The sequence below is a fragment of the Poromitra crassiceps genome (genome assembly GCF_964638095.1).
Source record: "Poromitra crassiceps genome assembly, chromosome: 2".
Lineage (NCBI taxonomy): Eukaryota > Metazoa > Chordata > Actinopteri > Beryciformes > Melamphaidae > Poromitra > Poromitra crassiceps.
In genome coordinates, this window is record NC_139624.1 from 29,733,914 (window position 1) to 29,748,899 (window position 14,986).

Consider the following 14,986-nt stretch of genomic DNA (forward strand, 5'->3'; position numbering starts at 1 on the left):
CACACACACACACACACACACAGACACACACACACACACACACACACACACGTTTTACAGTGATTAAGCCACTTCGCTGTGTCACATAGTGCCAATCTTTTTTCACATTTCGCCCCGTTTTCTCCGCAATTGTACTTGGCCAATTCCCCCTGCTGTCCCACCTCCTCTGCCAATCTGAGGAGAGTTGTAGACTAGCACATGCTTCCTCTGATACATGTGCAGTCGCCAGCCTTCTTCTCTTCACCTGACAGCGAGGGCTTTCACGGCAGGACGTGGCACATGGGAGGATCATGCTATCCGCCCCCCAGTTCCCCTCCCCCCCAACGCTAGCACTAGTGCAGCGACCAGGACTCATACCCCACCGGCTTCCCACCCCCAGACACGGCCAATTGTGCCTATATGGACGCCAGACCAAGCCGGAGCTAACACGGGGGATCGAACCAGCGACCCTCGTATTGGTAGGCAGGGAATCTACCGCTGCACTACCCGGACGCCCCACATAGTGACAATATTGGGAAGGCCTGAAACATTTAGGATCACCTGGGACTTCATTCAGTCCATCCTAAAAAAACAAACATGTACCAGGGTTTTGTTTATTGAAATATTATTATTATTGGATTTTGTTAGAAATGTGGATGGAAGTGAGCCAGAAACAGCCTTTTGTGGAGTAATCACATCGCTTTCTCTGCTGAAACATTTTGTCCAACAGCCAGGATACATGGCACTTTTCAGATGAATGCTTTTCAGGCCCTTTTCACTCCCACTAACATTCCTAACAAACGCGAACAATGTCTGTGCCCAGCATCTCAGAAAGCAAAGCACTGAGTCAAGTACTTTTCACAACGGACTGAATAGGCTCTCAGTCAGTCGACGATAAATCAGATAGCTAGGCCTCTTGAAAACCTAAACTATCCCATTTAAGCTCTGGCAGGTATACCACTGCTATTGAACTACATCAGATAAGTTAGCACATTGTCAAAGATTTCTGACTGCTGAAAAGCTCTAGCAATGGAGTGCATAGCTGTAATCTAGCTGAACCCTGTGTGTGTGTGTGTGTGTGTGTGTGTGTGTGTGTGTGTGTCTGCGTGTGTGTGTGTGTGTGTGTGTGTGTGTGTGTGTGTGTGTGTGTGTGTGTGTGTGTGTGTGTGTCTGCGTGTGTGTGTGTGTGTGTGTGTGTGTGTGTGTGTTTAGGGCCAGTGCGTTTGGTTTATTTACCCGGATCGGCACTGCAGCTTGTCCCTGGGGTTCCCCAGATTGTCCTCGGCAGGGAGGAAAGATACGGTGCCTTGGTAGTAGTTGTGGCTCAGGAACGTTTTCACTCCTGGTACAAAAACAGAGAGTGGGCCAGAGAATACATGCCGATATACACGTATATCTTATTTCTCTGTGTTTAATAGAAGCCTAATTATACCTGGCAAGTTAATTACTGTAAGAACAAAATCTCGTTACAGTGACCGTCTGGATAACAAATTGCACCGGTATACTTCCTTCTCTTGAGGCGGTTGTAGGCGTAAACAAATGATAAGAAATAATTTCGCAGTGTTCCCATATCGCAATTAAATTCTCAAACTTTCCCATATATTTTCCATAGCTTCATACCACATTTTCATGACTGAAGTACTGTGGATGTGGAAATGGATAAAGAACACTTACAAATGAATGTCATCTTCCTTTAACCCATTGATACCTGATGCAGCATTTGTGTGTATATCCCTTTAAGACCGCGAACCGCGTCTTAAAGGGATATACACACAAATGAGGGATATACACGCAAATGCTGCATCAGGTATCAATGGGTTAAATGCAACTCTTAAATGTATGTATTTAGTGCAAAAACAACAACATTTGTACATTTCAACATATCTAATGAATATATTTAATTTGCACATATACAATGTCAAACATCAATCACTTTTTGCTTTACAGGTCAAAGTTTTGAATGACATAAAAACATTTTTTATAACATTTCCAGGAGGTTGATGATGGGAACCCTGATTTAAGCGAAGTTAGAAACAATATTGGTGTCCAGATAACATTCTCTGGTCCAGAAGCTAATTGATTGCATTTTTTTTTATTAATGTTTTCTCCCCAATTGTATTTGGCCAATTCTCCCTGCCAAGCTGTCCCCGTCGTTGCACCACCCCTTCTGCTGATCTGGGGAGAGTTGTAGACTAGCACATGCTTCCTCCGATACATGTGCAGTCACCAGCCGCTCCTTTTCACCTGACAGACACATGCGTGGAAGGATCAAATGTTGTATTTAGTAGTCATGTTAGGTGCCACTTATACTGTGTTGATGATGGATAAGTGTTGTATTTAGTCATGTTAGGTGCCATGCTTGAGGTAACTATGAAACTGTTTTCAACCAGCTGAATGAAGCCAATAGCCAACTAGTTGTATTTTCCATACAGTACCTTCTCCAGGTTTCAGGTTCAGGATTATCCTCTTCTCTACACTAAGAGTAAGATGCCTTTGTATAAAGCGCCTTACAGTACAATGAGTGCAGGCATTTAGAATGCATGGCCCCAGTGTTAGTGAGTCTCACCATTGAGCTACACAGGAGCCTGCATCTGTGTTAGTGAGTCTCACCATTGAGCTACACAGGAGCCTGAATCTGTGTTAGTGAGTCTCACCATTGAGCTACACAGGAGCCTGAATCTGTGTTAGTGAGTCTCACCATTGAGCTACACAGGAGCCTGAATCTGTGTTAGTGAGTCTCACCATTGAGCTACACAGGAGCCTGAATCTGTGTTAGTGAGTCTCACCATTGAGCTACACAGGAGCCTGAATCTGTGTTAGTGAGTCTCACCATTGAGCTACACAGGAGCCTGAATCTGTGTTAGCGAGTCTCACCATTGAGCTACACAGGAGCCTGAATCTGTGTTAGTGAGTCTCACCATTAAGCTACACAGGGGCCTGAATCTGTGTTAGTGAGTCTCACCATTAAGCTACACAGGAGCCTGAATCTGTGTTAGTGAGTCTCACCATTGAGCTACACAGGAGCCTGAATCTGTGTTAGTGAGTCTCACCATTAAGCTACACAGGGGCCTGAATCTGTGTTAGTGAGTCTCACCATTAAGCTACACAGGAGCCTGAATCTGTGTTAGTGAGTCTCACCATTGAGCTACACAGGAGCCTGAATCTGTGTTAGTGAGTCTCACCATTAAGCTACACAGGGGCCTGAATCTGTGTTAGTGAGTCTCACCATTAAGCTACACAGGAGCCTGAATCTGTGTTAGCGAGTCTCACCATTGAGCTACACAGGAGCCTGAATCTGTGTTAGCGAGTCTCACCATTGAGCTACACAGGAGCCTGAATCTGTGTTAGCGAGTCTCACCATTGAGCTACACAGGAACCTGAATCTGTGTTAGTGATAAAGTCAGGTTTAACCCACCTGAAAAGCCAGTGAGCTCAGAGTGCAGCTAGACCATGGGTAAAACAAAGGGGAAGGAGTGTAGGTAGGCCTGAGCTGAAAAAATAAATAAATAAATATATATATATATATATATATATATATATATATATATATATACACAATATATATATATATACACACACTAAAGACACTTAGTAAATTACGGCCCTCATACCTGACAGGTCATATCTAGCAGGCCCCATCCACCTCTTCCTCTCGCTGTCGGTCAACACATCTCCATAGAAACCATAACCAATCAACGACACCGAGTATCTGAGGAACGTGTTATTGTGGTGGACTGAACACACGTCCATTGGCTGGGAATCTCCTGTAAGACACACCCATCATATCTTAGCAGCTCACTGAGTTTCTATGTAGTTTCCTAAACAGCACTGATAACAATGTGAAGCAGTAAGATAAGAGGTGATATCCTGAGTGTACAAGGACATCTACTCACCCACGATGATGTGTAAAGCAGAAGTCACTGGATCATTGGTACCCACTGTGGCAAAGCAGATACAATCAGTCGACCCTGTGAGATACGAGATATACTGGTCAGAAGTCAACTATCGACCATAACCAAGGTAGAGATGCAATGTTTCCTCTACAATTGTACAGGCCTGGCGGGCCCGCCAGGCCAACGAGGCCCGCGCCAGGCCTGATAAAAATGATTAATAACATATATGACTAATATGAATGAATAATGACATCACAGTCTAATCCTAATGTTAATATTATATTATTATAACAGATTATATAACAGAACTACAGTATAACAGATTATATAACAGAACTACAGTATGTCAAAATAACAGAACTACAGTACGTCAAAATAACAGAAGCAAGACGCTCTCAAAATGCTGTTTCATTGTGACTTTCAACCGCTTGCTTAAGTTTAAATACTGTTTATCTAATTTAGGAGCTGGGCATTGAATTAGATGACTAACCAAGTAAGACCATGAAAACAAAATCCAGCTGAGTGGTTTTATTAAGCAGACGTTTCAGTCCTCAAGTTAACTAATCAGACAACTCTTGGCCCAAGGCGACCATCAACACTCAGGCAACAAATGAAGGCTAAGAGGCATTCCTTGCCTTGAGAGAAATGTTCCGTTTGACATTAAATCATTAAACTTGAGGGCTAATAAGGCTCTATCTATCTTTCTTTCTATGCTACATGGCATCATTTCAGACCTATCTACCACAGTATCTATCTTTCTTTCTATGCTACATGGCATCATTTCAGACCTATCTACCACAGTATCTATCTCTCTTTCTATGCTACATGGCATCATTTCAGACCTATCTACCACAGTATCTATCTTTCTTTCTATGCTACATGGCATCATTTCAGACCCATCTACCACAGTATCTATCTCTCTATGCTACATGACATAATTTCAGACCTATCTACCACAGTATCTATCTCTCTTTCTATGCTACATGGCATCATTTCAGACCTATCTACCACAGTATATATCTCTCTATGCTACATGGCATCATTTCAGACCTATCTACCACAGTATCTATCTCTCTTTCTATGCTACATGGCATCATTTCAGACCTATCTACCACAGTATCTATCTCTCTATGCTACATGACATCATTTCAGACCTATCTACCACAGTATCTATCTTTCTTTCTATGCTACATGGCATCATTTCAGACCTATCTACCACAGTATCTATCTTTCTTTCTATGCTACATGGCATCATTTCAGACCTATCTACCACAGTATCTATCTTTCTTTCTATGCTACATGGCATCATTTCAGACCTATCTACCACAGTATCTATCTTTCTTTCTATGCTACATGACATAATTTCAGACCTATCTACCACAGTATCTATCTCTCTTTCTATGCTACATGGCATCATTTCAGACCTATCTACCACAGTATCTATCTCTCTATGCTACATGGCATCATTTCAGACCCATCTACCACAGTATCTATCTATCTCTCTATGCTACATGGCATCATTTCAGACCTATCTACCACAGTATCTATCTCTCTATGCTACATGGCATCATTTCAGACCCATCTACCACAGTATCTATCTCTCTTTCTATGCTACATGGCATCATTTCAGACCTATCTACCACAGTATCTATCTCTCTTTCTATGCTACATGGCATCATTTCAGACCTATCTACCACAGTATCTATCTCTCTTTCTATTCTACATGGCATCATTTCAGACCTATCTACCACAGTATCTATCTCTCTTTCTATTCTACATGGCATCATTTCAGACCTATCTACCACAGTATCTATCTCTCTTTCTATGCTACATGGCATCATTTCAGACCTATCTACCACAGTATCTATCTCTCTTTCTATGCTACATGGCATCATTTCAGACCTATCTACCACAGTATCTATCTCTCTATGCTACATGGCATCATTTCAGACCTATCTACCACAGTATCTATCTCTCTATGCTACATGGCATCATTTCAGACCTATCTACCACAGTATCTATCTCTCTATGCTACATGGCATCATTTCAGACCTATCTGCCACAGTATCTATCTCTCTATGCTACATGACATAATTTCAGACCTATCTACCACAGTATCTATCTCTCTTTCTATGCTACATGACATCATTTCAGACCTATCTACCACAGTATCTATCTCTCTATGCTACATGACATCATTTCAGACCTATCTACCACAGTATCTATCTCTCTATGCTACATGACATCATTTCAGACCTATCTGCCACAGTATCTATCTCTCTTTCTATGCTACATGGCATCATTTCAGACCTATCTACCACAGTATCTATCTCTCTTTCTATTCTACATGACATCATTTCAGACCTATCTGCCACAGTTTGATGATCCTCATCTGGGGAAATGGACCACTGCCACCAAAAACTGTGTGTGTGTGTGTGTGTGTGTGTGTGTGTGTGTGTGTGTGTGTGTGTGTGTGTGTGTGTGTGTGTGTGTGTGTGCGTGCATGCGTGCGAGAGAGAGTGTGAGAAAGAGAAAGAGAGAGATAGGTTGGAAGAAAAGAGAAGAGAGAAAGAGAGATATCTGACTAGTGATGTTTTGAGCACGCTCACAGAGGCGTGACAGAGGGGAATCAGGGTAGATCAAGTCTGTCATTGAGCGGTGGACACACAGATGAGTATGAAGATGAGCACTCTCTCTCTCTCATTTTCTCTCTCTTTCTATGAATATCACTTCTCTTTCTGAGCTTCTTCTCATCCGAGCTTCATAATCACATCCCGACTCTTCCCAGTTGCTCCTGACAGGCCCAGACTGCCAGCTGTTTTGCTGAGTGTGAAAACGGTGAAATACGCCGTCTGACTCTTCTAAAGCTTGTCAGGAAAAGCCAACTGAATATTTGAATGGATTTAAGCGGCACGCAGAGATCTTTAGAGGCTCCTGTTATGTTCAATAAACTGCGTAAATGACGTAACTGTAACGTTTTATTAACACGCTGTCACAAGCTCCATCTTACATCAACCACGACATTACGACACTTTCCGGCAGCTGTCGTAAAGCTGCCCGGCTGTCTTAAAGGCACAGCTACAACTGGTGTGACACATACACAACACCCCCCACCACACACCCACACAGGGAACCCAGAAGAACATAGTACCGTAAATCCTCTAATAGTGGCCTCTACTCCATTACAGGCCTCTACTCTAATATAGGACGGGGGCACGGCCTGCACGGACAAATAAAGGCCCCTCCCTCTATACAGGCGGGGTCAAAAAAACAACAACGAAGGAGCAAAAACTACGGTGAATACGGTACTGTAAATTTCCCATAACACAACGCATCTACCGTGTAACGTAACCGGACGTAACGCAGACGAACCAGAGAAATAAAAACAAACATGGCACCGACCAAACGAGCCAGACGAAAGTTTGACGTTAAGTTTAAAGAGAGCATTGTGCAATATGCAGCGGAAAATTCGGGACAGTGTGATGTGGAATCAGCCCTTCAAGCAGAGCCTGCATGATGCCTACGACCAGTGGATGGCTGGGGACGCAGATAAGCAGTACACAGCTGGAGGTGGAAACCTAAAAGCGCCTGCCCGACACCTGCTTGTGGACTGGGTGATCGCCGCCTGGGACAAGCTGGACAAGGATCTGATCAAAAAGTCCTTCCAAGTTTGTGGACAGTCTGTGAAAACTGACGGGAGTGAAGACAACCTCATCCACTGCTTCAAGCAGGCACAGCCCTGCGCCGCTGGACGGGAGGCTCTCGCCCAGCTGCGTCAGCGGGACCAGGAGAACAGACAGGCAGCCGAGGATGAGGAAGATGAAGAGGAACTGGTCAACAATGAACTTGTTGTTCTGGATGATGTTGATGATGATGAGGACGCTGAGGATACCGACATACTAGATGAGGAGGAGGAGGATACTGAGTGAGTGAGTGACCACCAATATTTATTTGCGTTGTTTGGTTTTATGCAATATTTTGCAATAAAAGTCATGAAAATAAAGGAGTATGTCCATGAGAGTTTAATTTTAAGAAATAAAGGCCTCTACTCTAATATAGGCCTCGCTCCAACAAAGGCCGGGGGCTCTCTGCGGCTCAGTAAATAAATATAAATAAAGGCTCACTATTAGAGGATTTACGGTAATCAACTTTCTTTTTTTCCGTTCCCTTTTTAACCTATCTAGGTGTTCTGGGTAGACCGCCAGTCACCAGCATAGCCATGTGGATTATTCTGCACGCAACAGACTATGCTCTGAACACACTTCTTGAAGTCAAACATTTGTGATATAGACCTTCAAATATCCTGGTCTGACCCGGACACGGGCCGGACGGGCATCTGGGTGAACTAGGGGTTTGGCCGACTCAGGTGGGTGCCTGGCTGGGGCCCGTAGCTGCTCACCAGGAAAATCAAAGTTCCCAAAGTCCTCTCCAGTCCCTGGGGCCGCGATGGGAGGCAGTGGTTCCATCGTGTCCGGGATGGCGGGCTGGTATTGTCCATGAGGAAAAACACAGCTCGCAAAACAAATCAAAGCCCATGAGGTTGGCCCCATGGCGAGACACTTGTAAGGTGCATGAAGGGAGGGCTTTGGTCCCATATCGCACAGTGAAGGGGATCGTGCCCGCTGTTCCTATTTTAGAGTGTCCATAGCCGTACAGATCCTCGGTGTTGGCGGAGAGCGTCCGGCGTGGAAAGAGCCGCCGGACCGTTGAAATATTTAGGAGCGGGGTGGAGGCCACTGACTGGATGGTCGTCGGCGCAGGTAGGCCAGGCGAACGCGGTGGTGGGCTGTCAGCGGCGGGAGCAGAGCGGCAGACCCGGGCAAAATGGTCCCACTTGCCACAGCGTCAACACCTCTGCCCCCTGGCAGGGCAGTTTGGGGCTCGGTCGGGGTGCGATGAGGAGCCACAATTACCAGAGGCCCAGCGTGCTGTGGGCGGCGCCGCTGTCTGAGTCAGTAGCACGGGTCTGGAGGGCGTTAGCAGTGATGCTAGGCCAACTGCTGACTCAAGTTGGAAAGCGATATCCACAGCCTTTGCCAAAGTCAGCTCGTCTGGAGACATCAGTAGCAACTTCTCTCTGAGCTTCAGTTTATTAGTGTGCTCAGCTAGCTGATCAGTGATCACATATGAGTTCATCTTCCAGCGCTCCAAACTCACAGAGGCTGGCCAGTCCCTTCAGATCGGCTACGTAATGGTGGACAGACTCACCCACGTGCTGCCGACGGTAAATGTCCAGACAGCAGTGTGACACAGTCTGCGTATGTAGGAGCGGGTTCGAGAGTCCGAAAAATCCGCTATCCCTCATTGCCCAGACTCAGCAGGGCTCGCCTTCTTTCATCGTTAGCTTTAGCTAGCCCGATGGCTACTATGAACGTTTCAAAGGATTCATGCCAGCGAACCCACGGAATCGGCAGCTCGCCAGGCAGAGCGAGGTGGGAGCAGAGAGTCCATTATCCTCGTCGCCAATGTTATGTTCAATAAACTGCAGACCACAACGTAACTAACCTTTTATTAACACGCTGTCACAAGCTCCATCTTACATCAACCACATCAACCACTACAAGACTTTCTGGCAGCTGTCGTAAGCTGTCTTAAAAGCACAGCTACAACTGGTGTGACACATACACAACAGCTCCACTTTTTATTCCCCTTAACAGTTACAGTACTCATCTGCACTAGTCTGTTGGGATATTCAGAGAGAGGAGATACTGTCAAAAGGTACAGTATATCCTCAGCCGCAAAGTTCCAGTTTGTATCTGCCTTTTCCAAAATCTTCTCCGTTGTGAAATCATCTTTATCTCTTAGATGACAATGGAGGCAAGATGCTCTTTGATGCTATGCTGCTGGTGAAACTCTGACCTTAAAAAGGAGATTTTTCGCTAGTTGAATCGTCACTACATCAAGGTTTTCATAGCTGCGCTTGTGACAGTATCTTACGACTACACCAGAAGCTTTGTCATCATTTTTAACCAGAGAAATGGTCTACTAGGGATGGGATAATGTATTGAAATTCCATCCAGTATATGACATTATAAAAATGTGATGATATGTAATGTATCATGGGTCAGAAAAACAAATCGTAAATTAAGTCCATTTTATTCTGCTGTAGTCATCACAAATGAGACCGCTTGCCCATCACAATTTGCACGTTGTAATGTAATTCTAGCAAGCCAATGCCATTGCTGGCAAGATTTATATCTCAGAAATGAACATAATTCTGTATTCTGGTTATACTTTTATTTATTTATTTGCATTGTGGTTGCATTGAATCCTGAACACCATAATAGACCCTTCTCACGGGGGCCATTTTGTGTCGAAAAGGCAGGGTAAACACAGGTGCAAGCAAAACACTAACGAGGGTTTCAAACTTCCATGATTGGAATTTGGAAACCCTCATTAGTGTTTTGCTTGCACCTGTGTTTATTCTGCCTTTTCGACACAAAATGGCCCCCGTGAATAGGGTCTATTGTGTATCTTGTGAGATAAAGAGCTGAATGAATGATTATGATTAAATGCTACACACGTCAAGTTTTGTTAGTTATCAGACTTCATTTACTGTACCAACAATCTGTAAACGGAAGTTGTTGCTTAAGAACTTCCTGGAAATTCACTCCTTATGTTATCAGGATCGCTGCAATTAAATGAGTCATGAGGGAAACCTGGCGGCCGGGACATTCAAGTTGAAAGCTGTGTGCACCATAAATATGTTGATGACTGTCATTGTGAACCTCGTCACGTAGGACTCTGACACTTTACTATGGTATTTACGTATGGTAAAGATATGCCCTTGGTACTGGTACAAGCACAGATCTACAACAAAACAAAGTTTATGGCTACTAGGACTCATTTTTTGGACAAATTGCAGACAAGTGCTTTCTAACCGACAGCTCAACACCCGCTATTCTCGCACTTCAGCAAAAGCATGTGTGCCAAGATGTCAGAGAGACACTTCAAACTGCTCTTGGAAGAAAGGCAAAAACCTGGCAGCCTCGGAAAGGAGTGAAAGAGGGAGTAAAGCACCGGGAAAAAGGTTGTCTTTGGAGGGATTGTTTGACTAAAACTCATGTTGAGAGCAAACCAAATCCCTTTTAAATATGATTTATTTAATCATTTAAGTGCCTTTGTTGAGGTAGAATACCAACACCTATTTAAAAACACATTTGGAACACTTGTTGCATTTCAGCTGGAGAGCTTTCATCACAGCATCCACTGATTTTTCATTGACAGCTCAAAGCATCTCAGCCGCAGTGCGGTGACAAGACGTTAGACCTGATTTCCCTGGTTGCCTAAGGCTGGAAACATGACACTAAACTACTGAAAGGCTGATAAAAAGACTGAACATGACACATGTAAGGCTGGAAACATGACACTAAACTACTGAAAGGCTGAGGAAAAGACTGAACATCACACATGTAAGGCTGGAAACATGACACTAAACTACTGAAAGGCTGATGAAAAGACTGAACATCACACATGTAAGGCTGGAAACATGACACTAAACTACTGAAAGGCTGAGGAAAAGACTGAACATCACACATGTAAGGCTGGAAACATGACACTAAACTACTGAAAGGCTGATGAAAAGACTGAACATCACACATGTAAGGCTGGAAACATGACACTAAACTACTGAAAGGCTGATGAAAAGACTGAACATCACACATGTAAGGCTGGAAACATGACACTAAACTACTGAAAGGCTGATGAAAAGACTGAACATCACACATGTAAGGCTGGAAACATGACACTAAACTACTGAAAGGCTGATGAAAAGACTGAACATCACACATGTAAGGCTGGAAACATGACACTAAACTACTGAAAGGCTGAGGAAAAGACTGAACATCACACATGTAAGGCTGGAAACATGACACTAAACTACTGAAAGGCTGATGAAAAGACTAACATCACACATGTAATGCTGGAAACATGACACTAAACTACTGAAAGGCTGAGGAAAAGACTGAACATCACACATGTAAGGCTGGAAACATGACACTAAACTACTGAAAGGCTGATGAAAAGACTGAACATCACACATGTAAGGCTGGAAACATGACACTAAACTACTGAAAGGCTGATGAAAAGACTGACCATCACATGTAATCTCTTGTTCCATCTGTGTTGCCACAAATCTGATGATGAGTTGGACTTAAAAACTGGAGTTGCACAAAATGTTCGTATCAGTCCTACCAGTTTGAACGCCGTGGAAAACACATGTTCTCAGGTGTCCAGGTAGTGTAGCTATAGATTCCCTGCCTAGCGGCTAACAACACAAGGGTCGCAGGTTCGAGCCCCCGTGTCACTTCTGCATTGGTCGGGCGTCCATACAGGCACAATTGGCCGTGTCTGCGGGTGGCAAGCCATATTAGGGGTATGTGTCCTGGTTGCTGCACTAGTACCTCCTCTGGTCTGTTGGGGTGCCTGTTCAGGGGGAAGGGGAACTGGGGGGAATAGCGTGGTCCTCCCACGCGCTACGTCCTGCCGGTGGAACAGAGGCAGAGGAGGTGGAGCAATGATTAGCTTAGCAGGAGGAACTGGCCAAGTACAATTGGGGAGAAAAACCCTTATTCTCCATTCAGATTTCAATTGTTGACCAGTAAACACAGTAGCCGACATTGGGGCTCAAAATCAAAAATGAAACGTGCTTGAAATCATTATGATGTCCCCGACTGGATTGGAAGGGAAGAAATGAAAGCCTTTAACACTCGCATACTAAAACACACAACTACCAAATCACGGCTTATACTCAGCCTAAAAGTGTGTGTTGCATGTTCACCAGCCTACGTTGGCACCCCTCTGCTATTATCATCAAGCTGTGCGCACGGGGTCACTGTCAGCAAATTGCTCTTCATGTACTGTATTTCTACCTTCATGAAAATTACAGTGATTTCAAAATGTCACCCAGCACATTTGATTTAATTCGCAAGCCCCTAGTGGGACCCTGTCGTTACTCATTGCCAAAGAGATTCTGTTCTGTAACTCGGCAACCAGGAGATCAGGCAACATGTGAGGGAAGGGTTGCGGTTAGTCACAATAGGAGTCAGTCAATCACAGTTACGGCACGAGGGACTTATTAACTTCTGCACCCATGACCATGTCAGTCTTTTATTTTGAAACTCTACTACTTACTGTATGTTGTTGTGATGTTCAATTCATAGAAACACTTGGCATCCAGCATAATACTACTTTAAACTTGAACAGTAACCTTGATAAAACACTTGCTGAAGCAGAGTAGGCAAGCTGGAAAGTCAATCAGACCCTCTTTACTGTGATGCTGTAATTTAGCATGTGTAATTTACTTTTCTCCCCTTAACCTGCTTCGTCTACTTCTACTTCAGTGAGCGATTCTCGACATTTCCCAGAATGACTTTAGACAACCGCCAGAGAGCTGGTGTGAACTCTCTGTATTCAGCTGTGGGTTATACAGAGAGCTGGTGTGAACTCTCTGTATTCAGCTGTGGGTTATACAGAGAGCTGGTGTGAACTCTCTGTATTCAGCTGTGGGTTATACAGAGAGCTGGTGTGAACTCTCTGTATTCAGATGTGGGTTATACAGAGAGCTGGTGTGAACTCTCTGTATTCAGCTGTGGGTTATACAGAGAGCTGGTGTGAACTCTCTGTATTCAGCTGTGGGTTATACAGAGAGCTGGTGTGAACTCTGTATTCAGATGTGGGCTATACAGTGCGTGTAGGTGGAGAGAGAGCGATTTCTAGATGAATTCGCATGGAGGGCTTGGAGCCAGAATGGCACAAACTTTACAGAGCAGGTAAAATTAAGTTTGCATGTCAACAGTTTCATTTTGGGCATGATTGATGCAATGTACTTTTGGCAATAGATAGGTCTCATTAAAAGCTATAATTTGGCATACAGCTCTTTCACCTTAGCTGCCACTTATGGCTGGCTCCAAACGCTGGTTTTCGGGGTGGTGTCACTACCCTACCTGCAGGAATGATCCCTATGCGTAGAGATGATGGCACCAGGTCCACATCGGGTCGGTTCTGGTCCACACCATGGTCGGTCTGTGTCCTGGTAACCAACCCATGCAGGATCTCACTGAACATCCCATCTCCACCCACACACACCACCCTGGGGACAAACACAAAACATAAAAACAACAACAACACACAGCTTATGGTAGTGGATGAGATGCACATGTAGAAGCACAGAACATATCCTATATATTGTAATTATGCAGACACACAGTGATATACATAGTATTAAAAACAAAAAAATGCCCATTCATTTCTAATGATGTGATAGAATTATATTCTCACGTGTGAAGCAAAAGTACAGATGTAGTAGCCCCAAAGTTTGCATGCTTGCTGCACTATTGCTCCAACTCCACTAGTTTAACAGATGTAAGTTGAAATGTTGCATATTGTTGCTGTCGGGTAAAAACCTCATATTTCCAAATGGTCAACTTTTCAGCAACTGAAAAAAACAGCTTTGATTTTATCTTGATGCAATTCATTTCTGGAGTTTTATCCAATGGATTTGGAAAGAGTTTCATAGTTGTAGGATAGTTTAATGGCATGCGTTTTGTATTTAAGCACTCGTTGATACAGACATTGACTATAATGTTCAAAAACCTTGACAATAAATCCAACAAGGCAGCCGGTTGAACTGTGAAGTCCTTCAATGGTTATATAATTGATATCGGAACAACAGACTGTGCCACCCAGCACTGCAGCTTTCTGAAGTCTAGATCAAAAGGTTAGAGAAATGGACCTATATTCACGAGTTTCCTGGTGAGACCGTGGGCGCTTCCATGACACCCTCCCTCCCTGTTTCCAGCTGCCGGTTGCCTGTTTTCACCCAGGACCGTTCATAGCGAAAGAGACTGAAAATAATCATAATAATTGTTGTGACTTTGTACCTACCTATGTCTTGTAATGGAGCCCCCCAGCACAATAATTTCACACGTGCATGATTGTACAACGGAGTGACAATATCTTGAATCTTGAAAGAGAGAGACCGCTAAAGCTCCGTTCAATGACCAAATAATAAGAGTTCCGGTTTGGACGTTTAGCCTTCAAAACAAAAGCGGCCGCTATGCAACCACATACTATTTTTAGCAATTTCGGCTAAAATAAGCCCATACAGTACCAGT

General features: G+C 44.0%; 1 protein-coding gene across 1 annotated transcript in view; it reads right to left on the bottom strand.

Annotated features, from left to right (window-relative positions):
- Nucleotides 1–14,986, bottom strand: part of cerk (ceramide kinase) — a gene marked incomplete at both ends in the record, with an annotated part of 95,981 nt that overhangs the window by 30,071 nt on the left and 50,924 nt on the right. Inside the window, 4 exons of the mRNA XM_083661870.1 lie at nucleotides 1,216–1,321; nucleotides 3,591–3,743; nucleotides 3,873–3,947; nucleotides 13,817–13,962. Of these exons, the coding sequence (XP_083517996.1) occupies nucleotides 1,216–1,321; nucleotides 3,591–3,743; nucleotides 3,873–3,947; nucleotides 13,817–13,962 (480 nt within the window). The remainder of the gene's footprint in view (nucleotides 1–1,215; nucleotides 1,322–3,590; nucleotides 3,744–3,872; nucleotides 3,948–13,816; nucleotides 13,963–14,986) is intronic.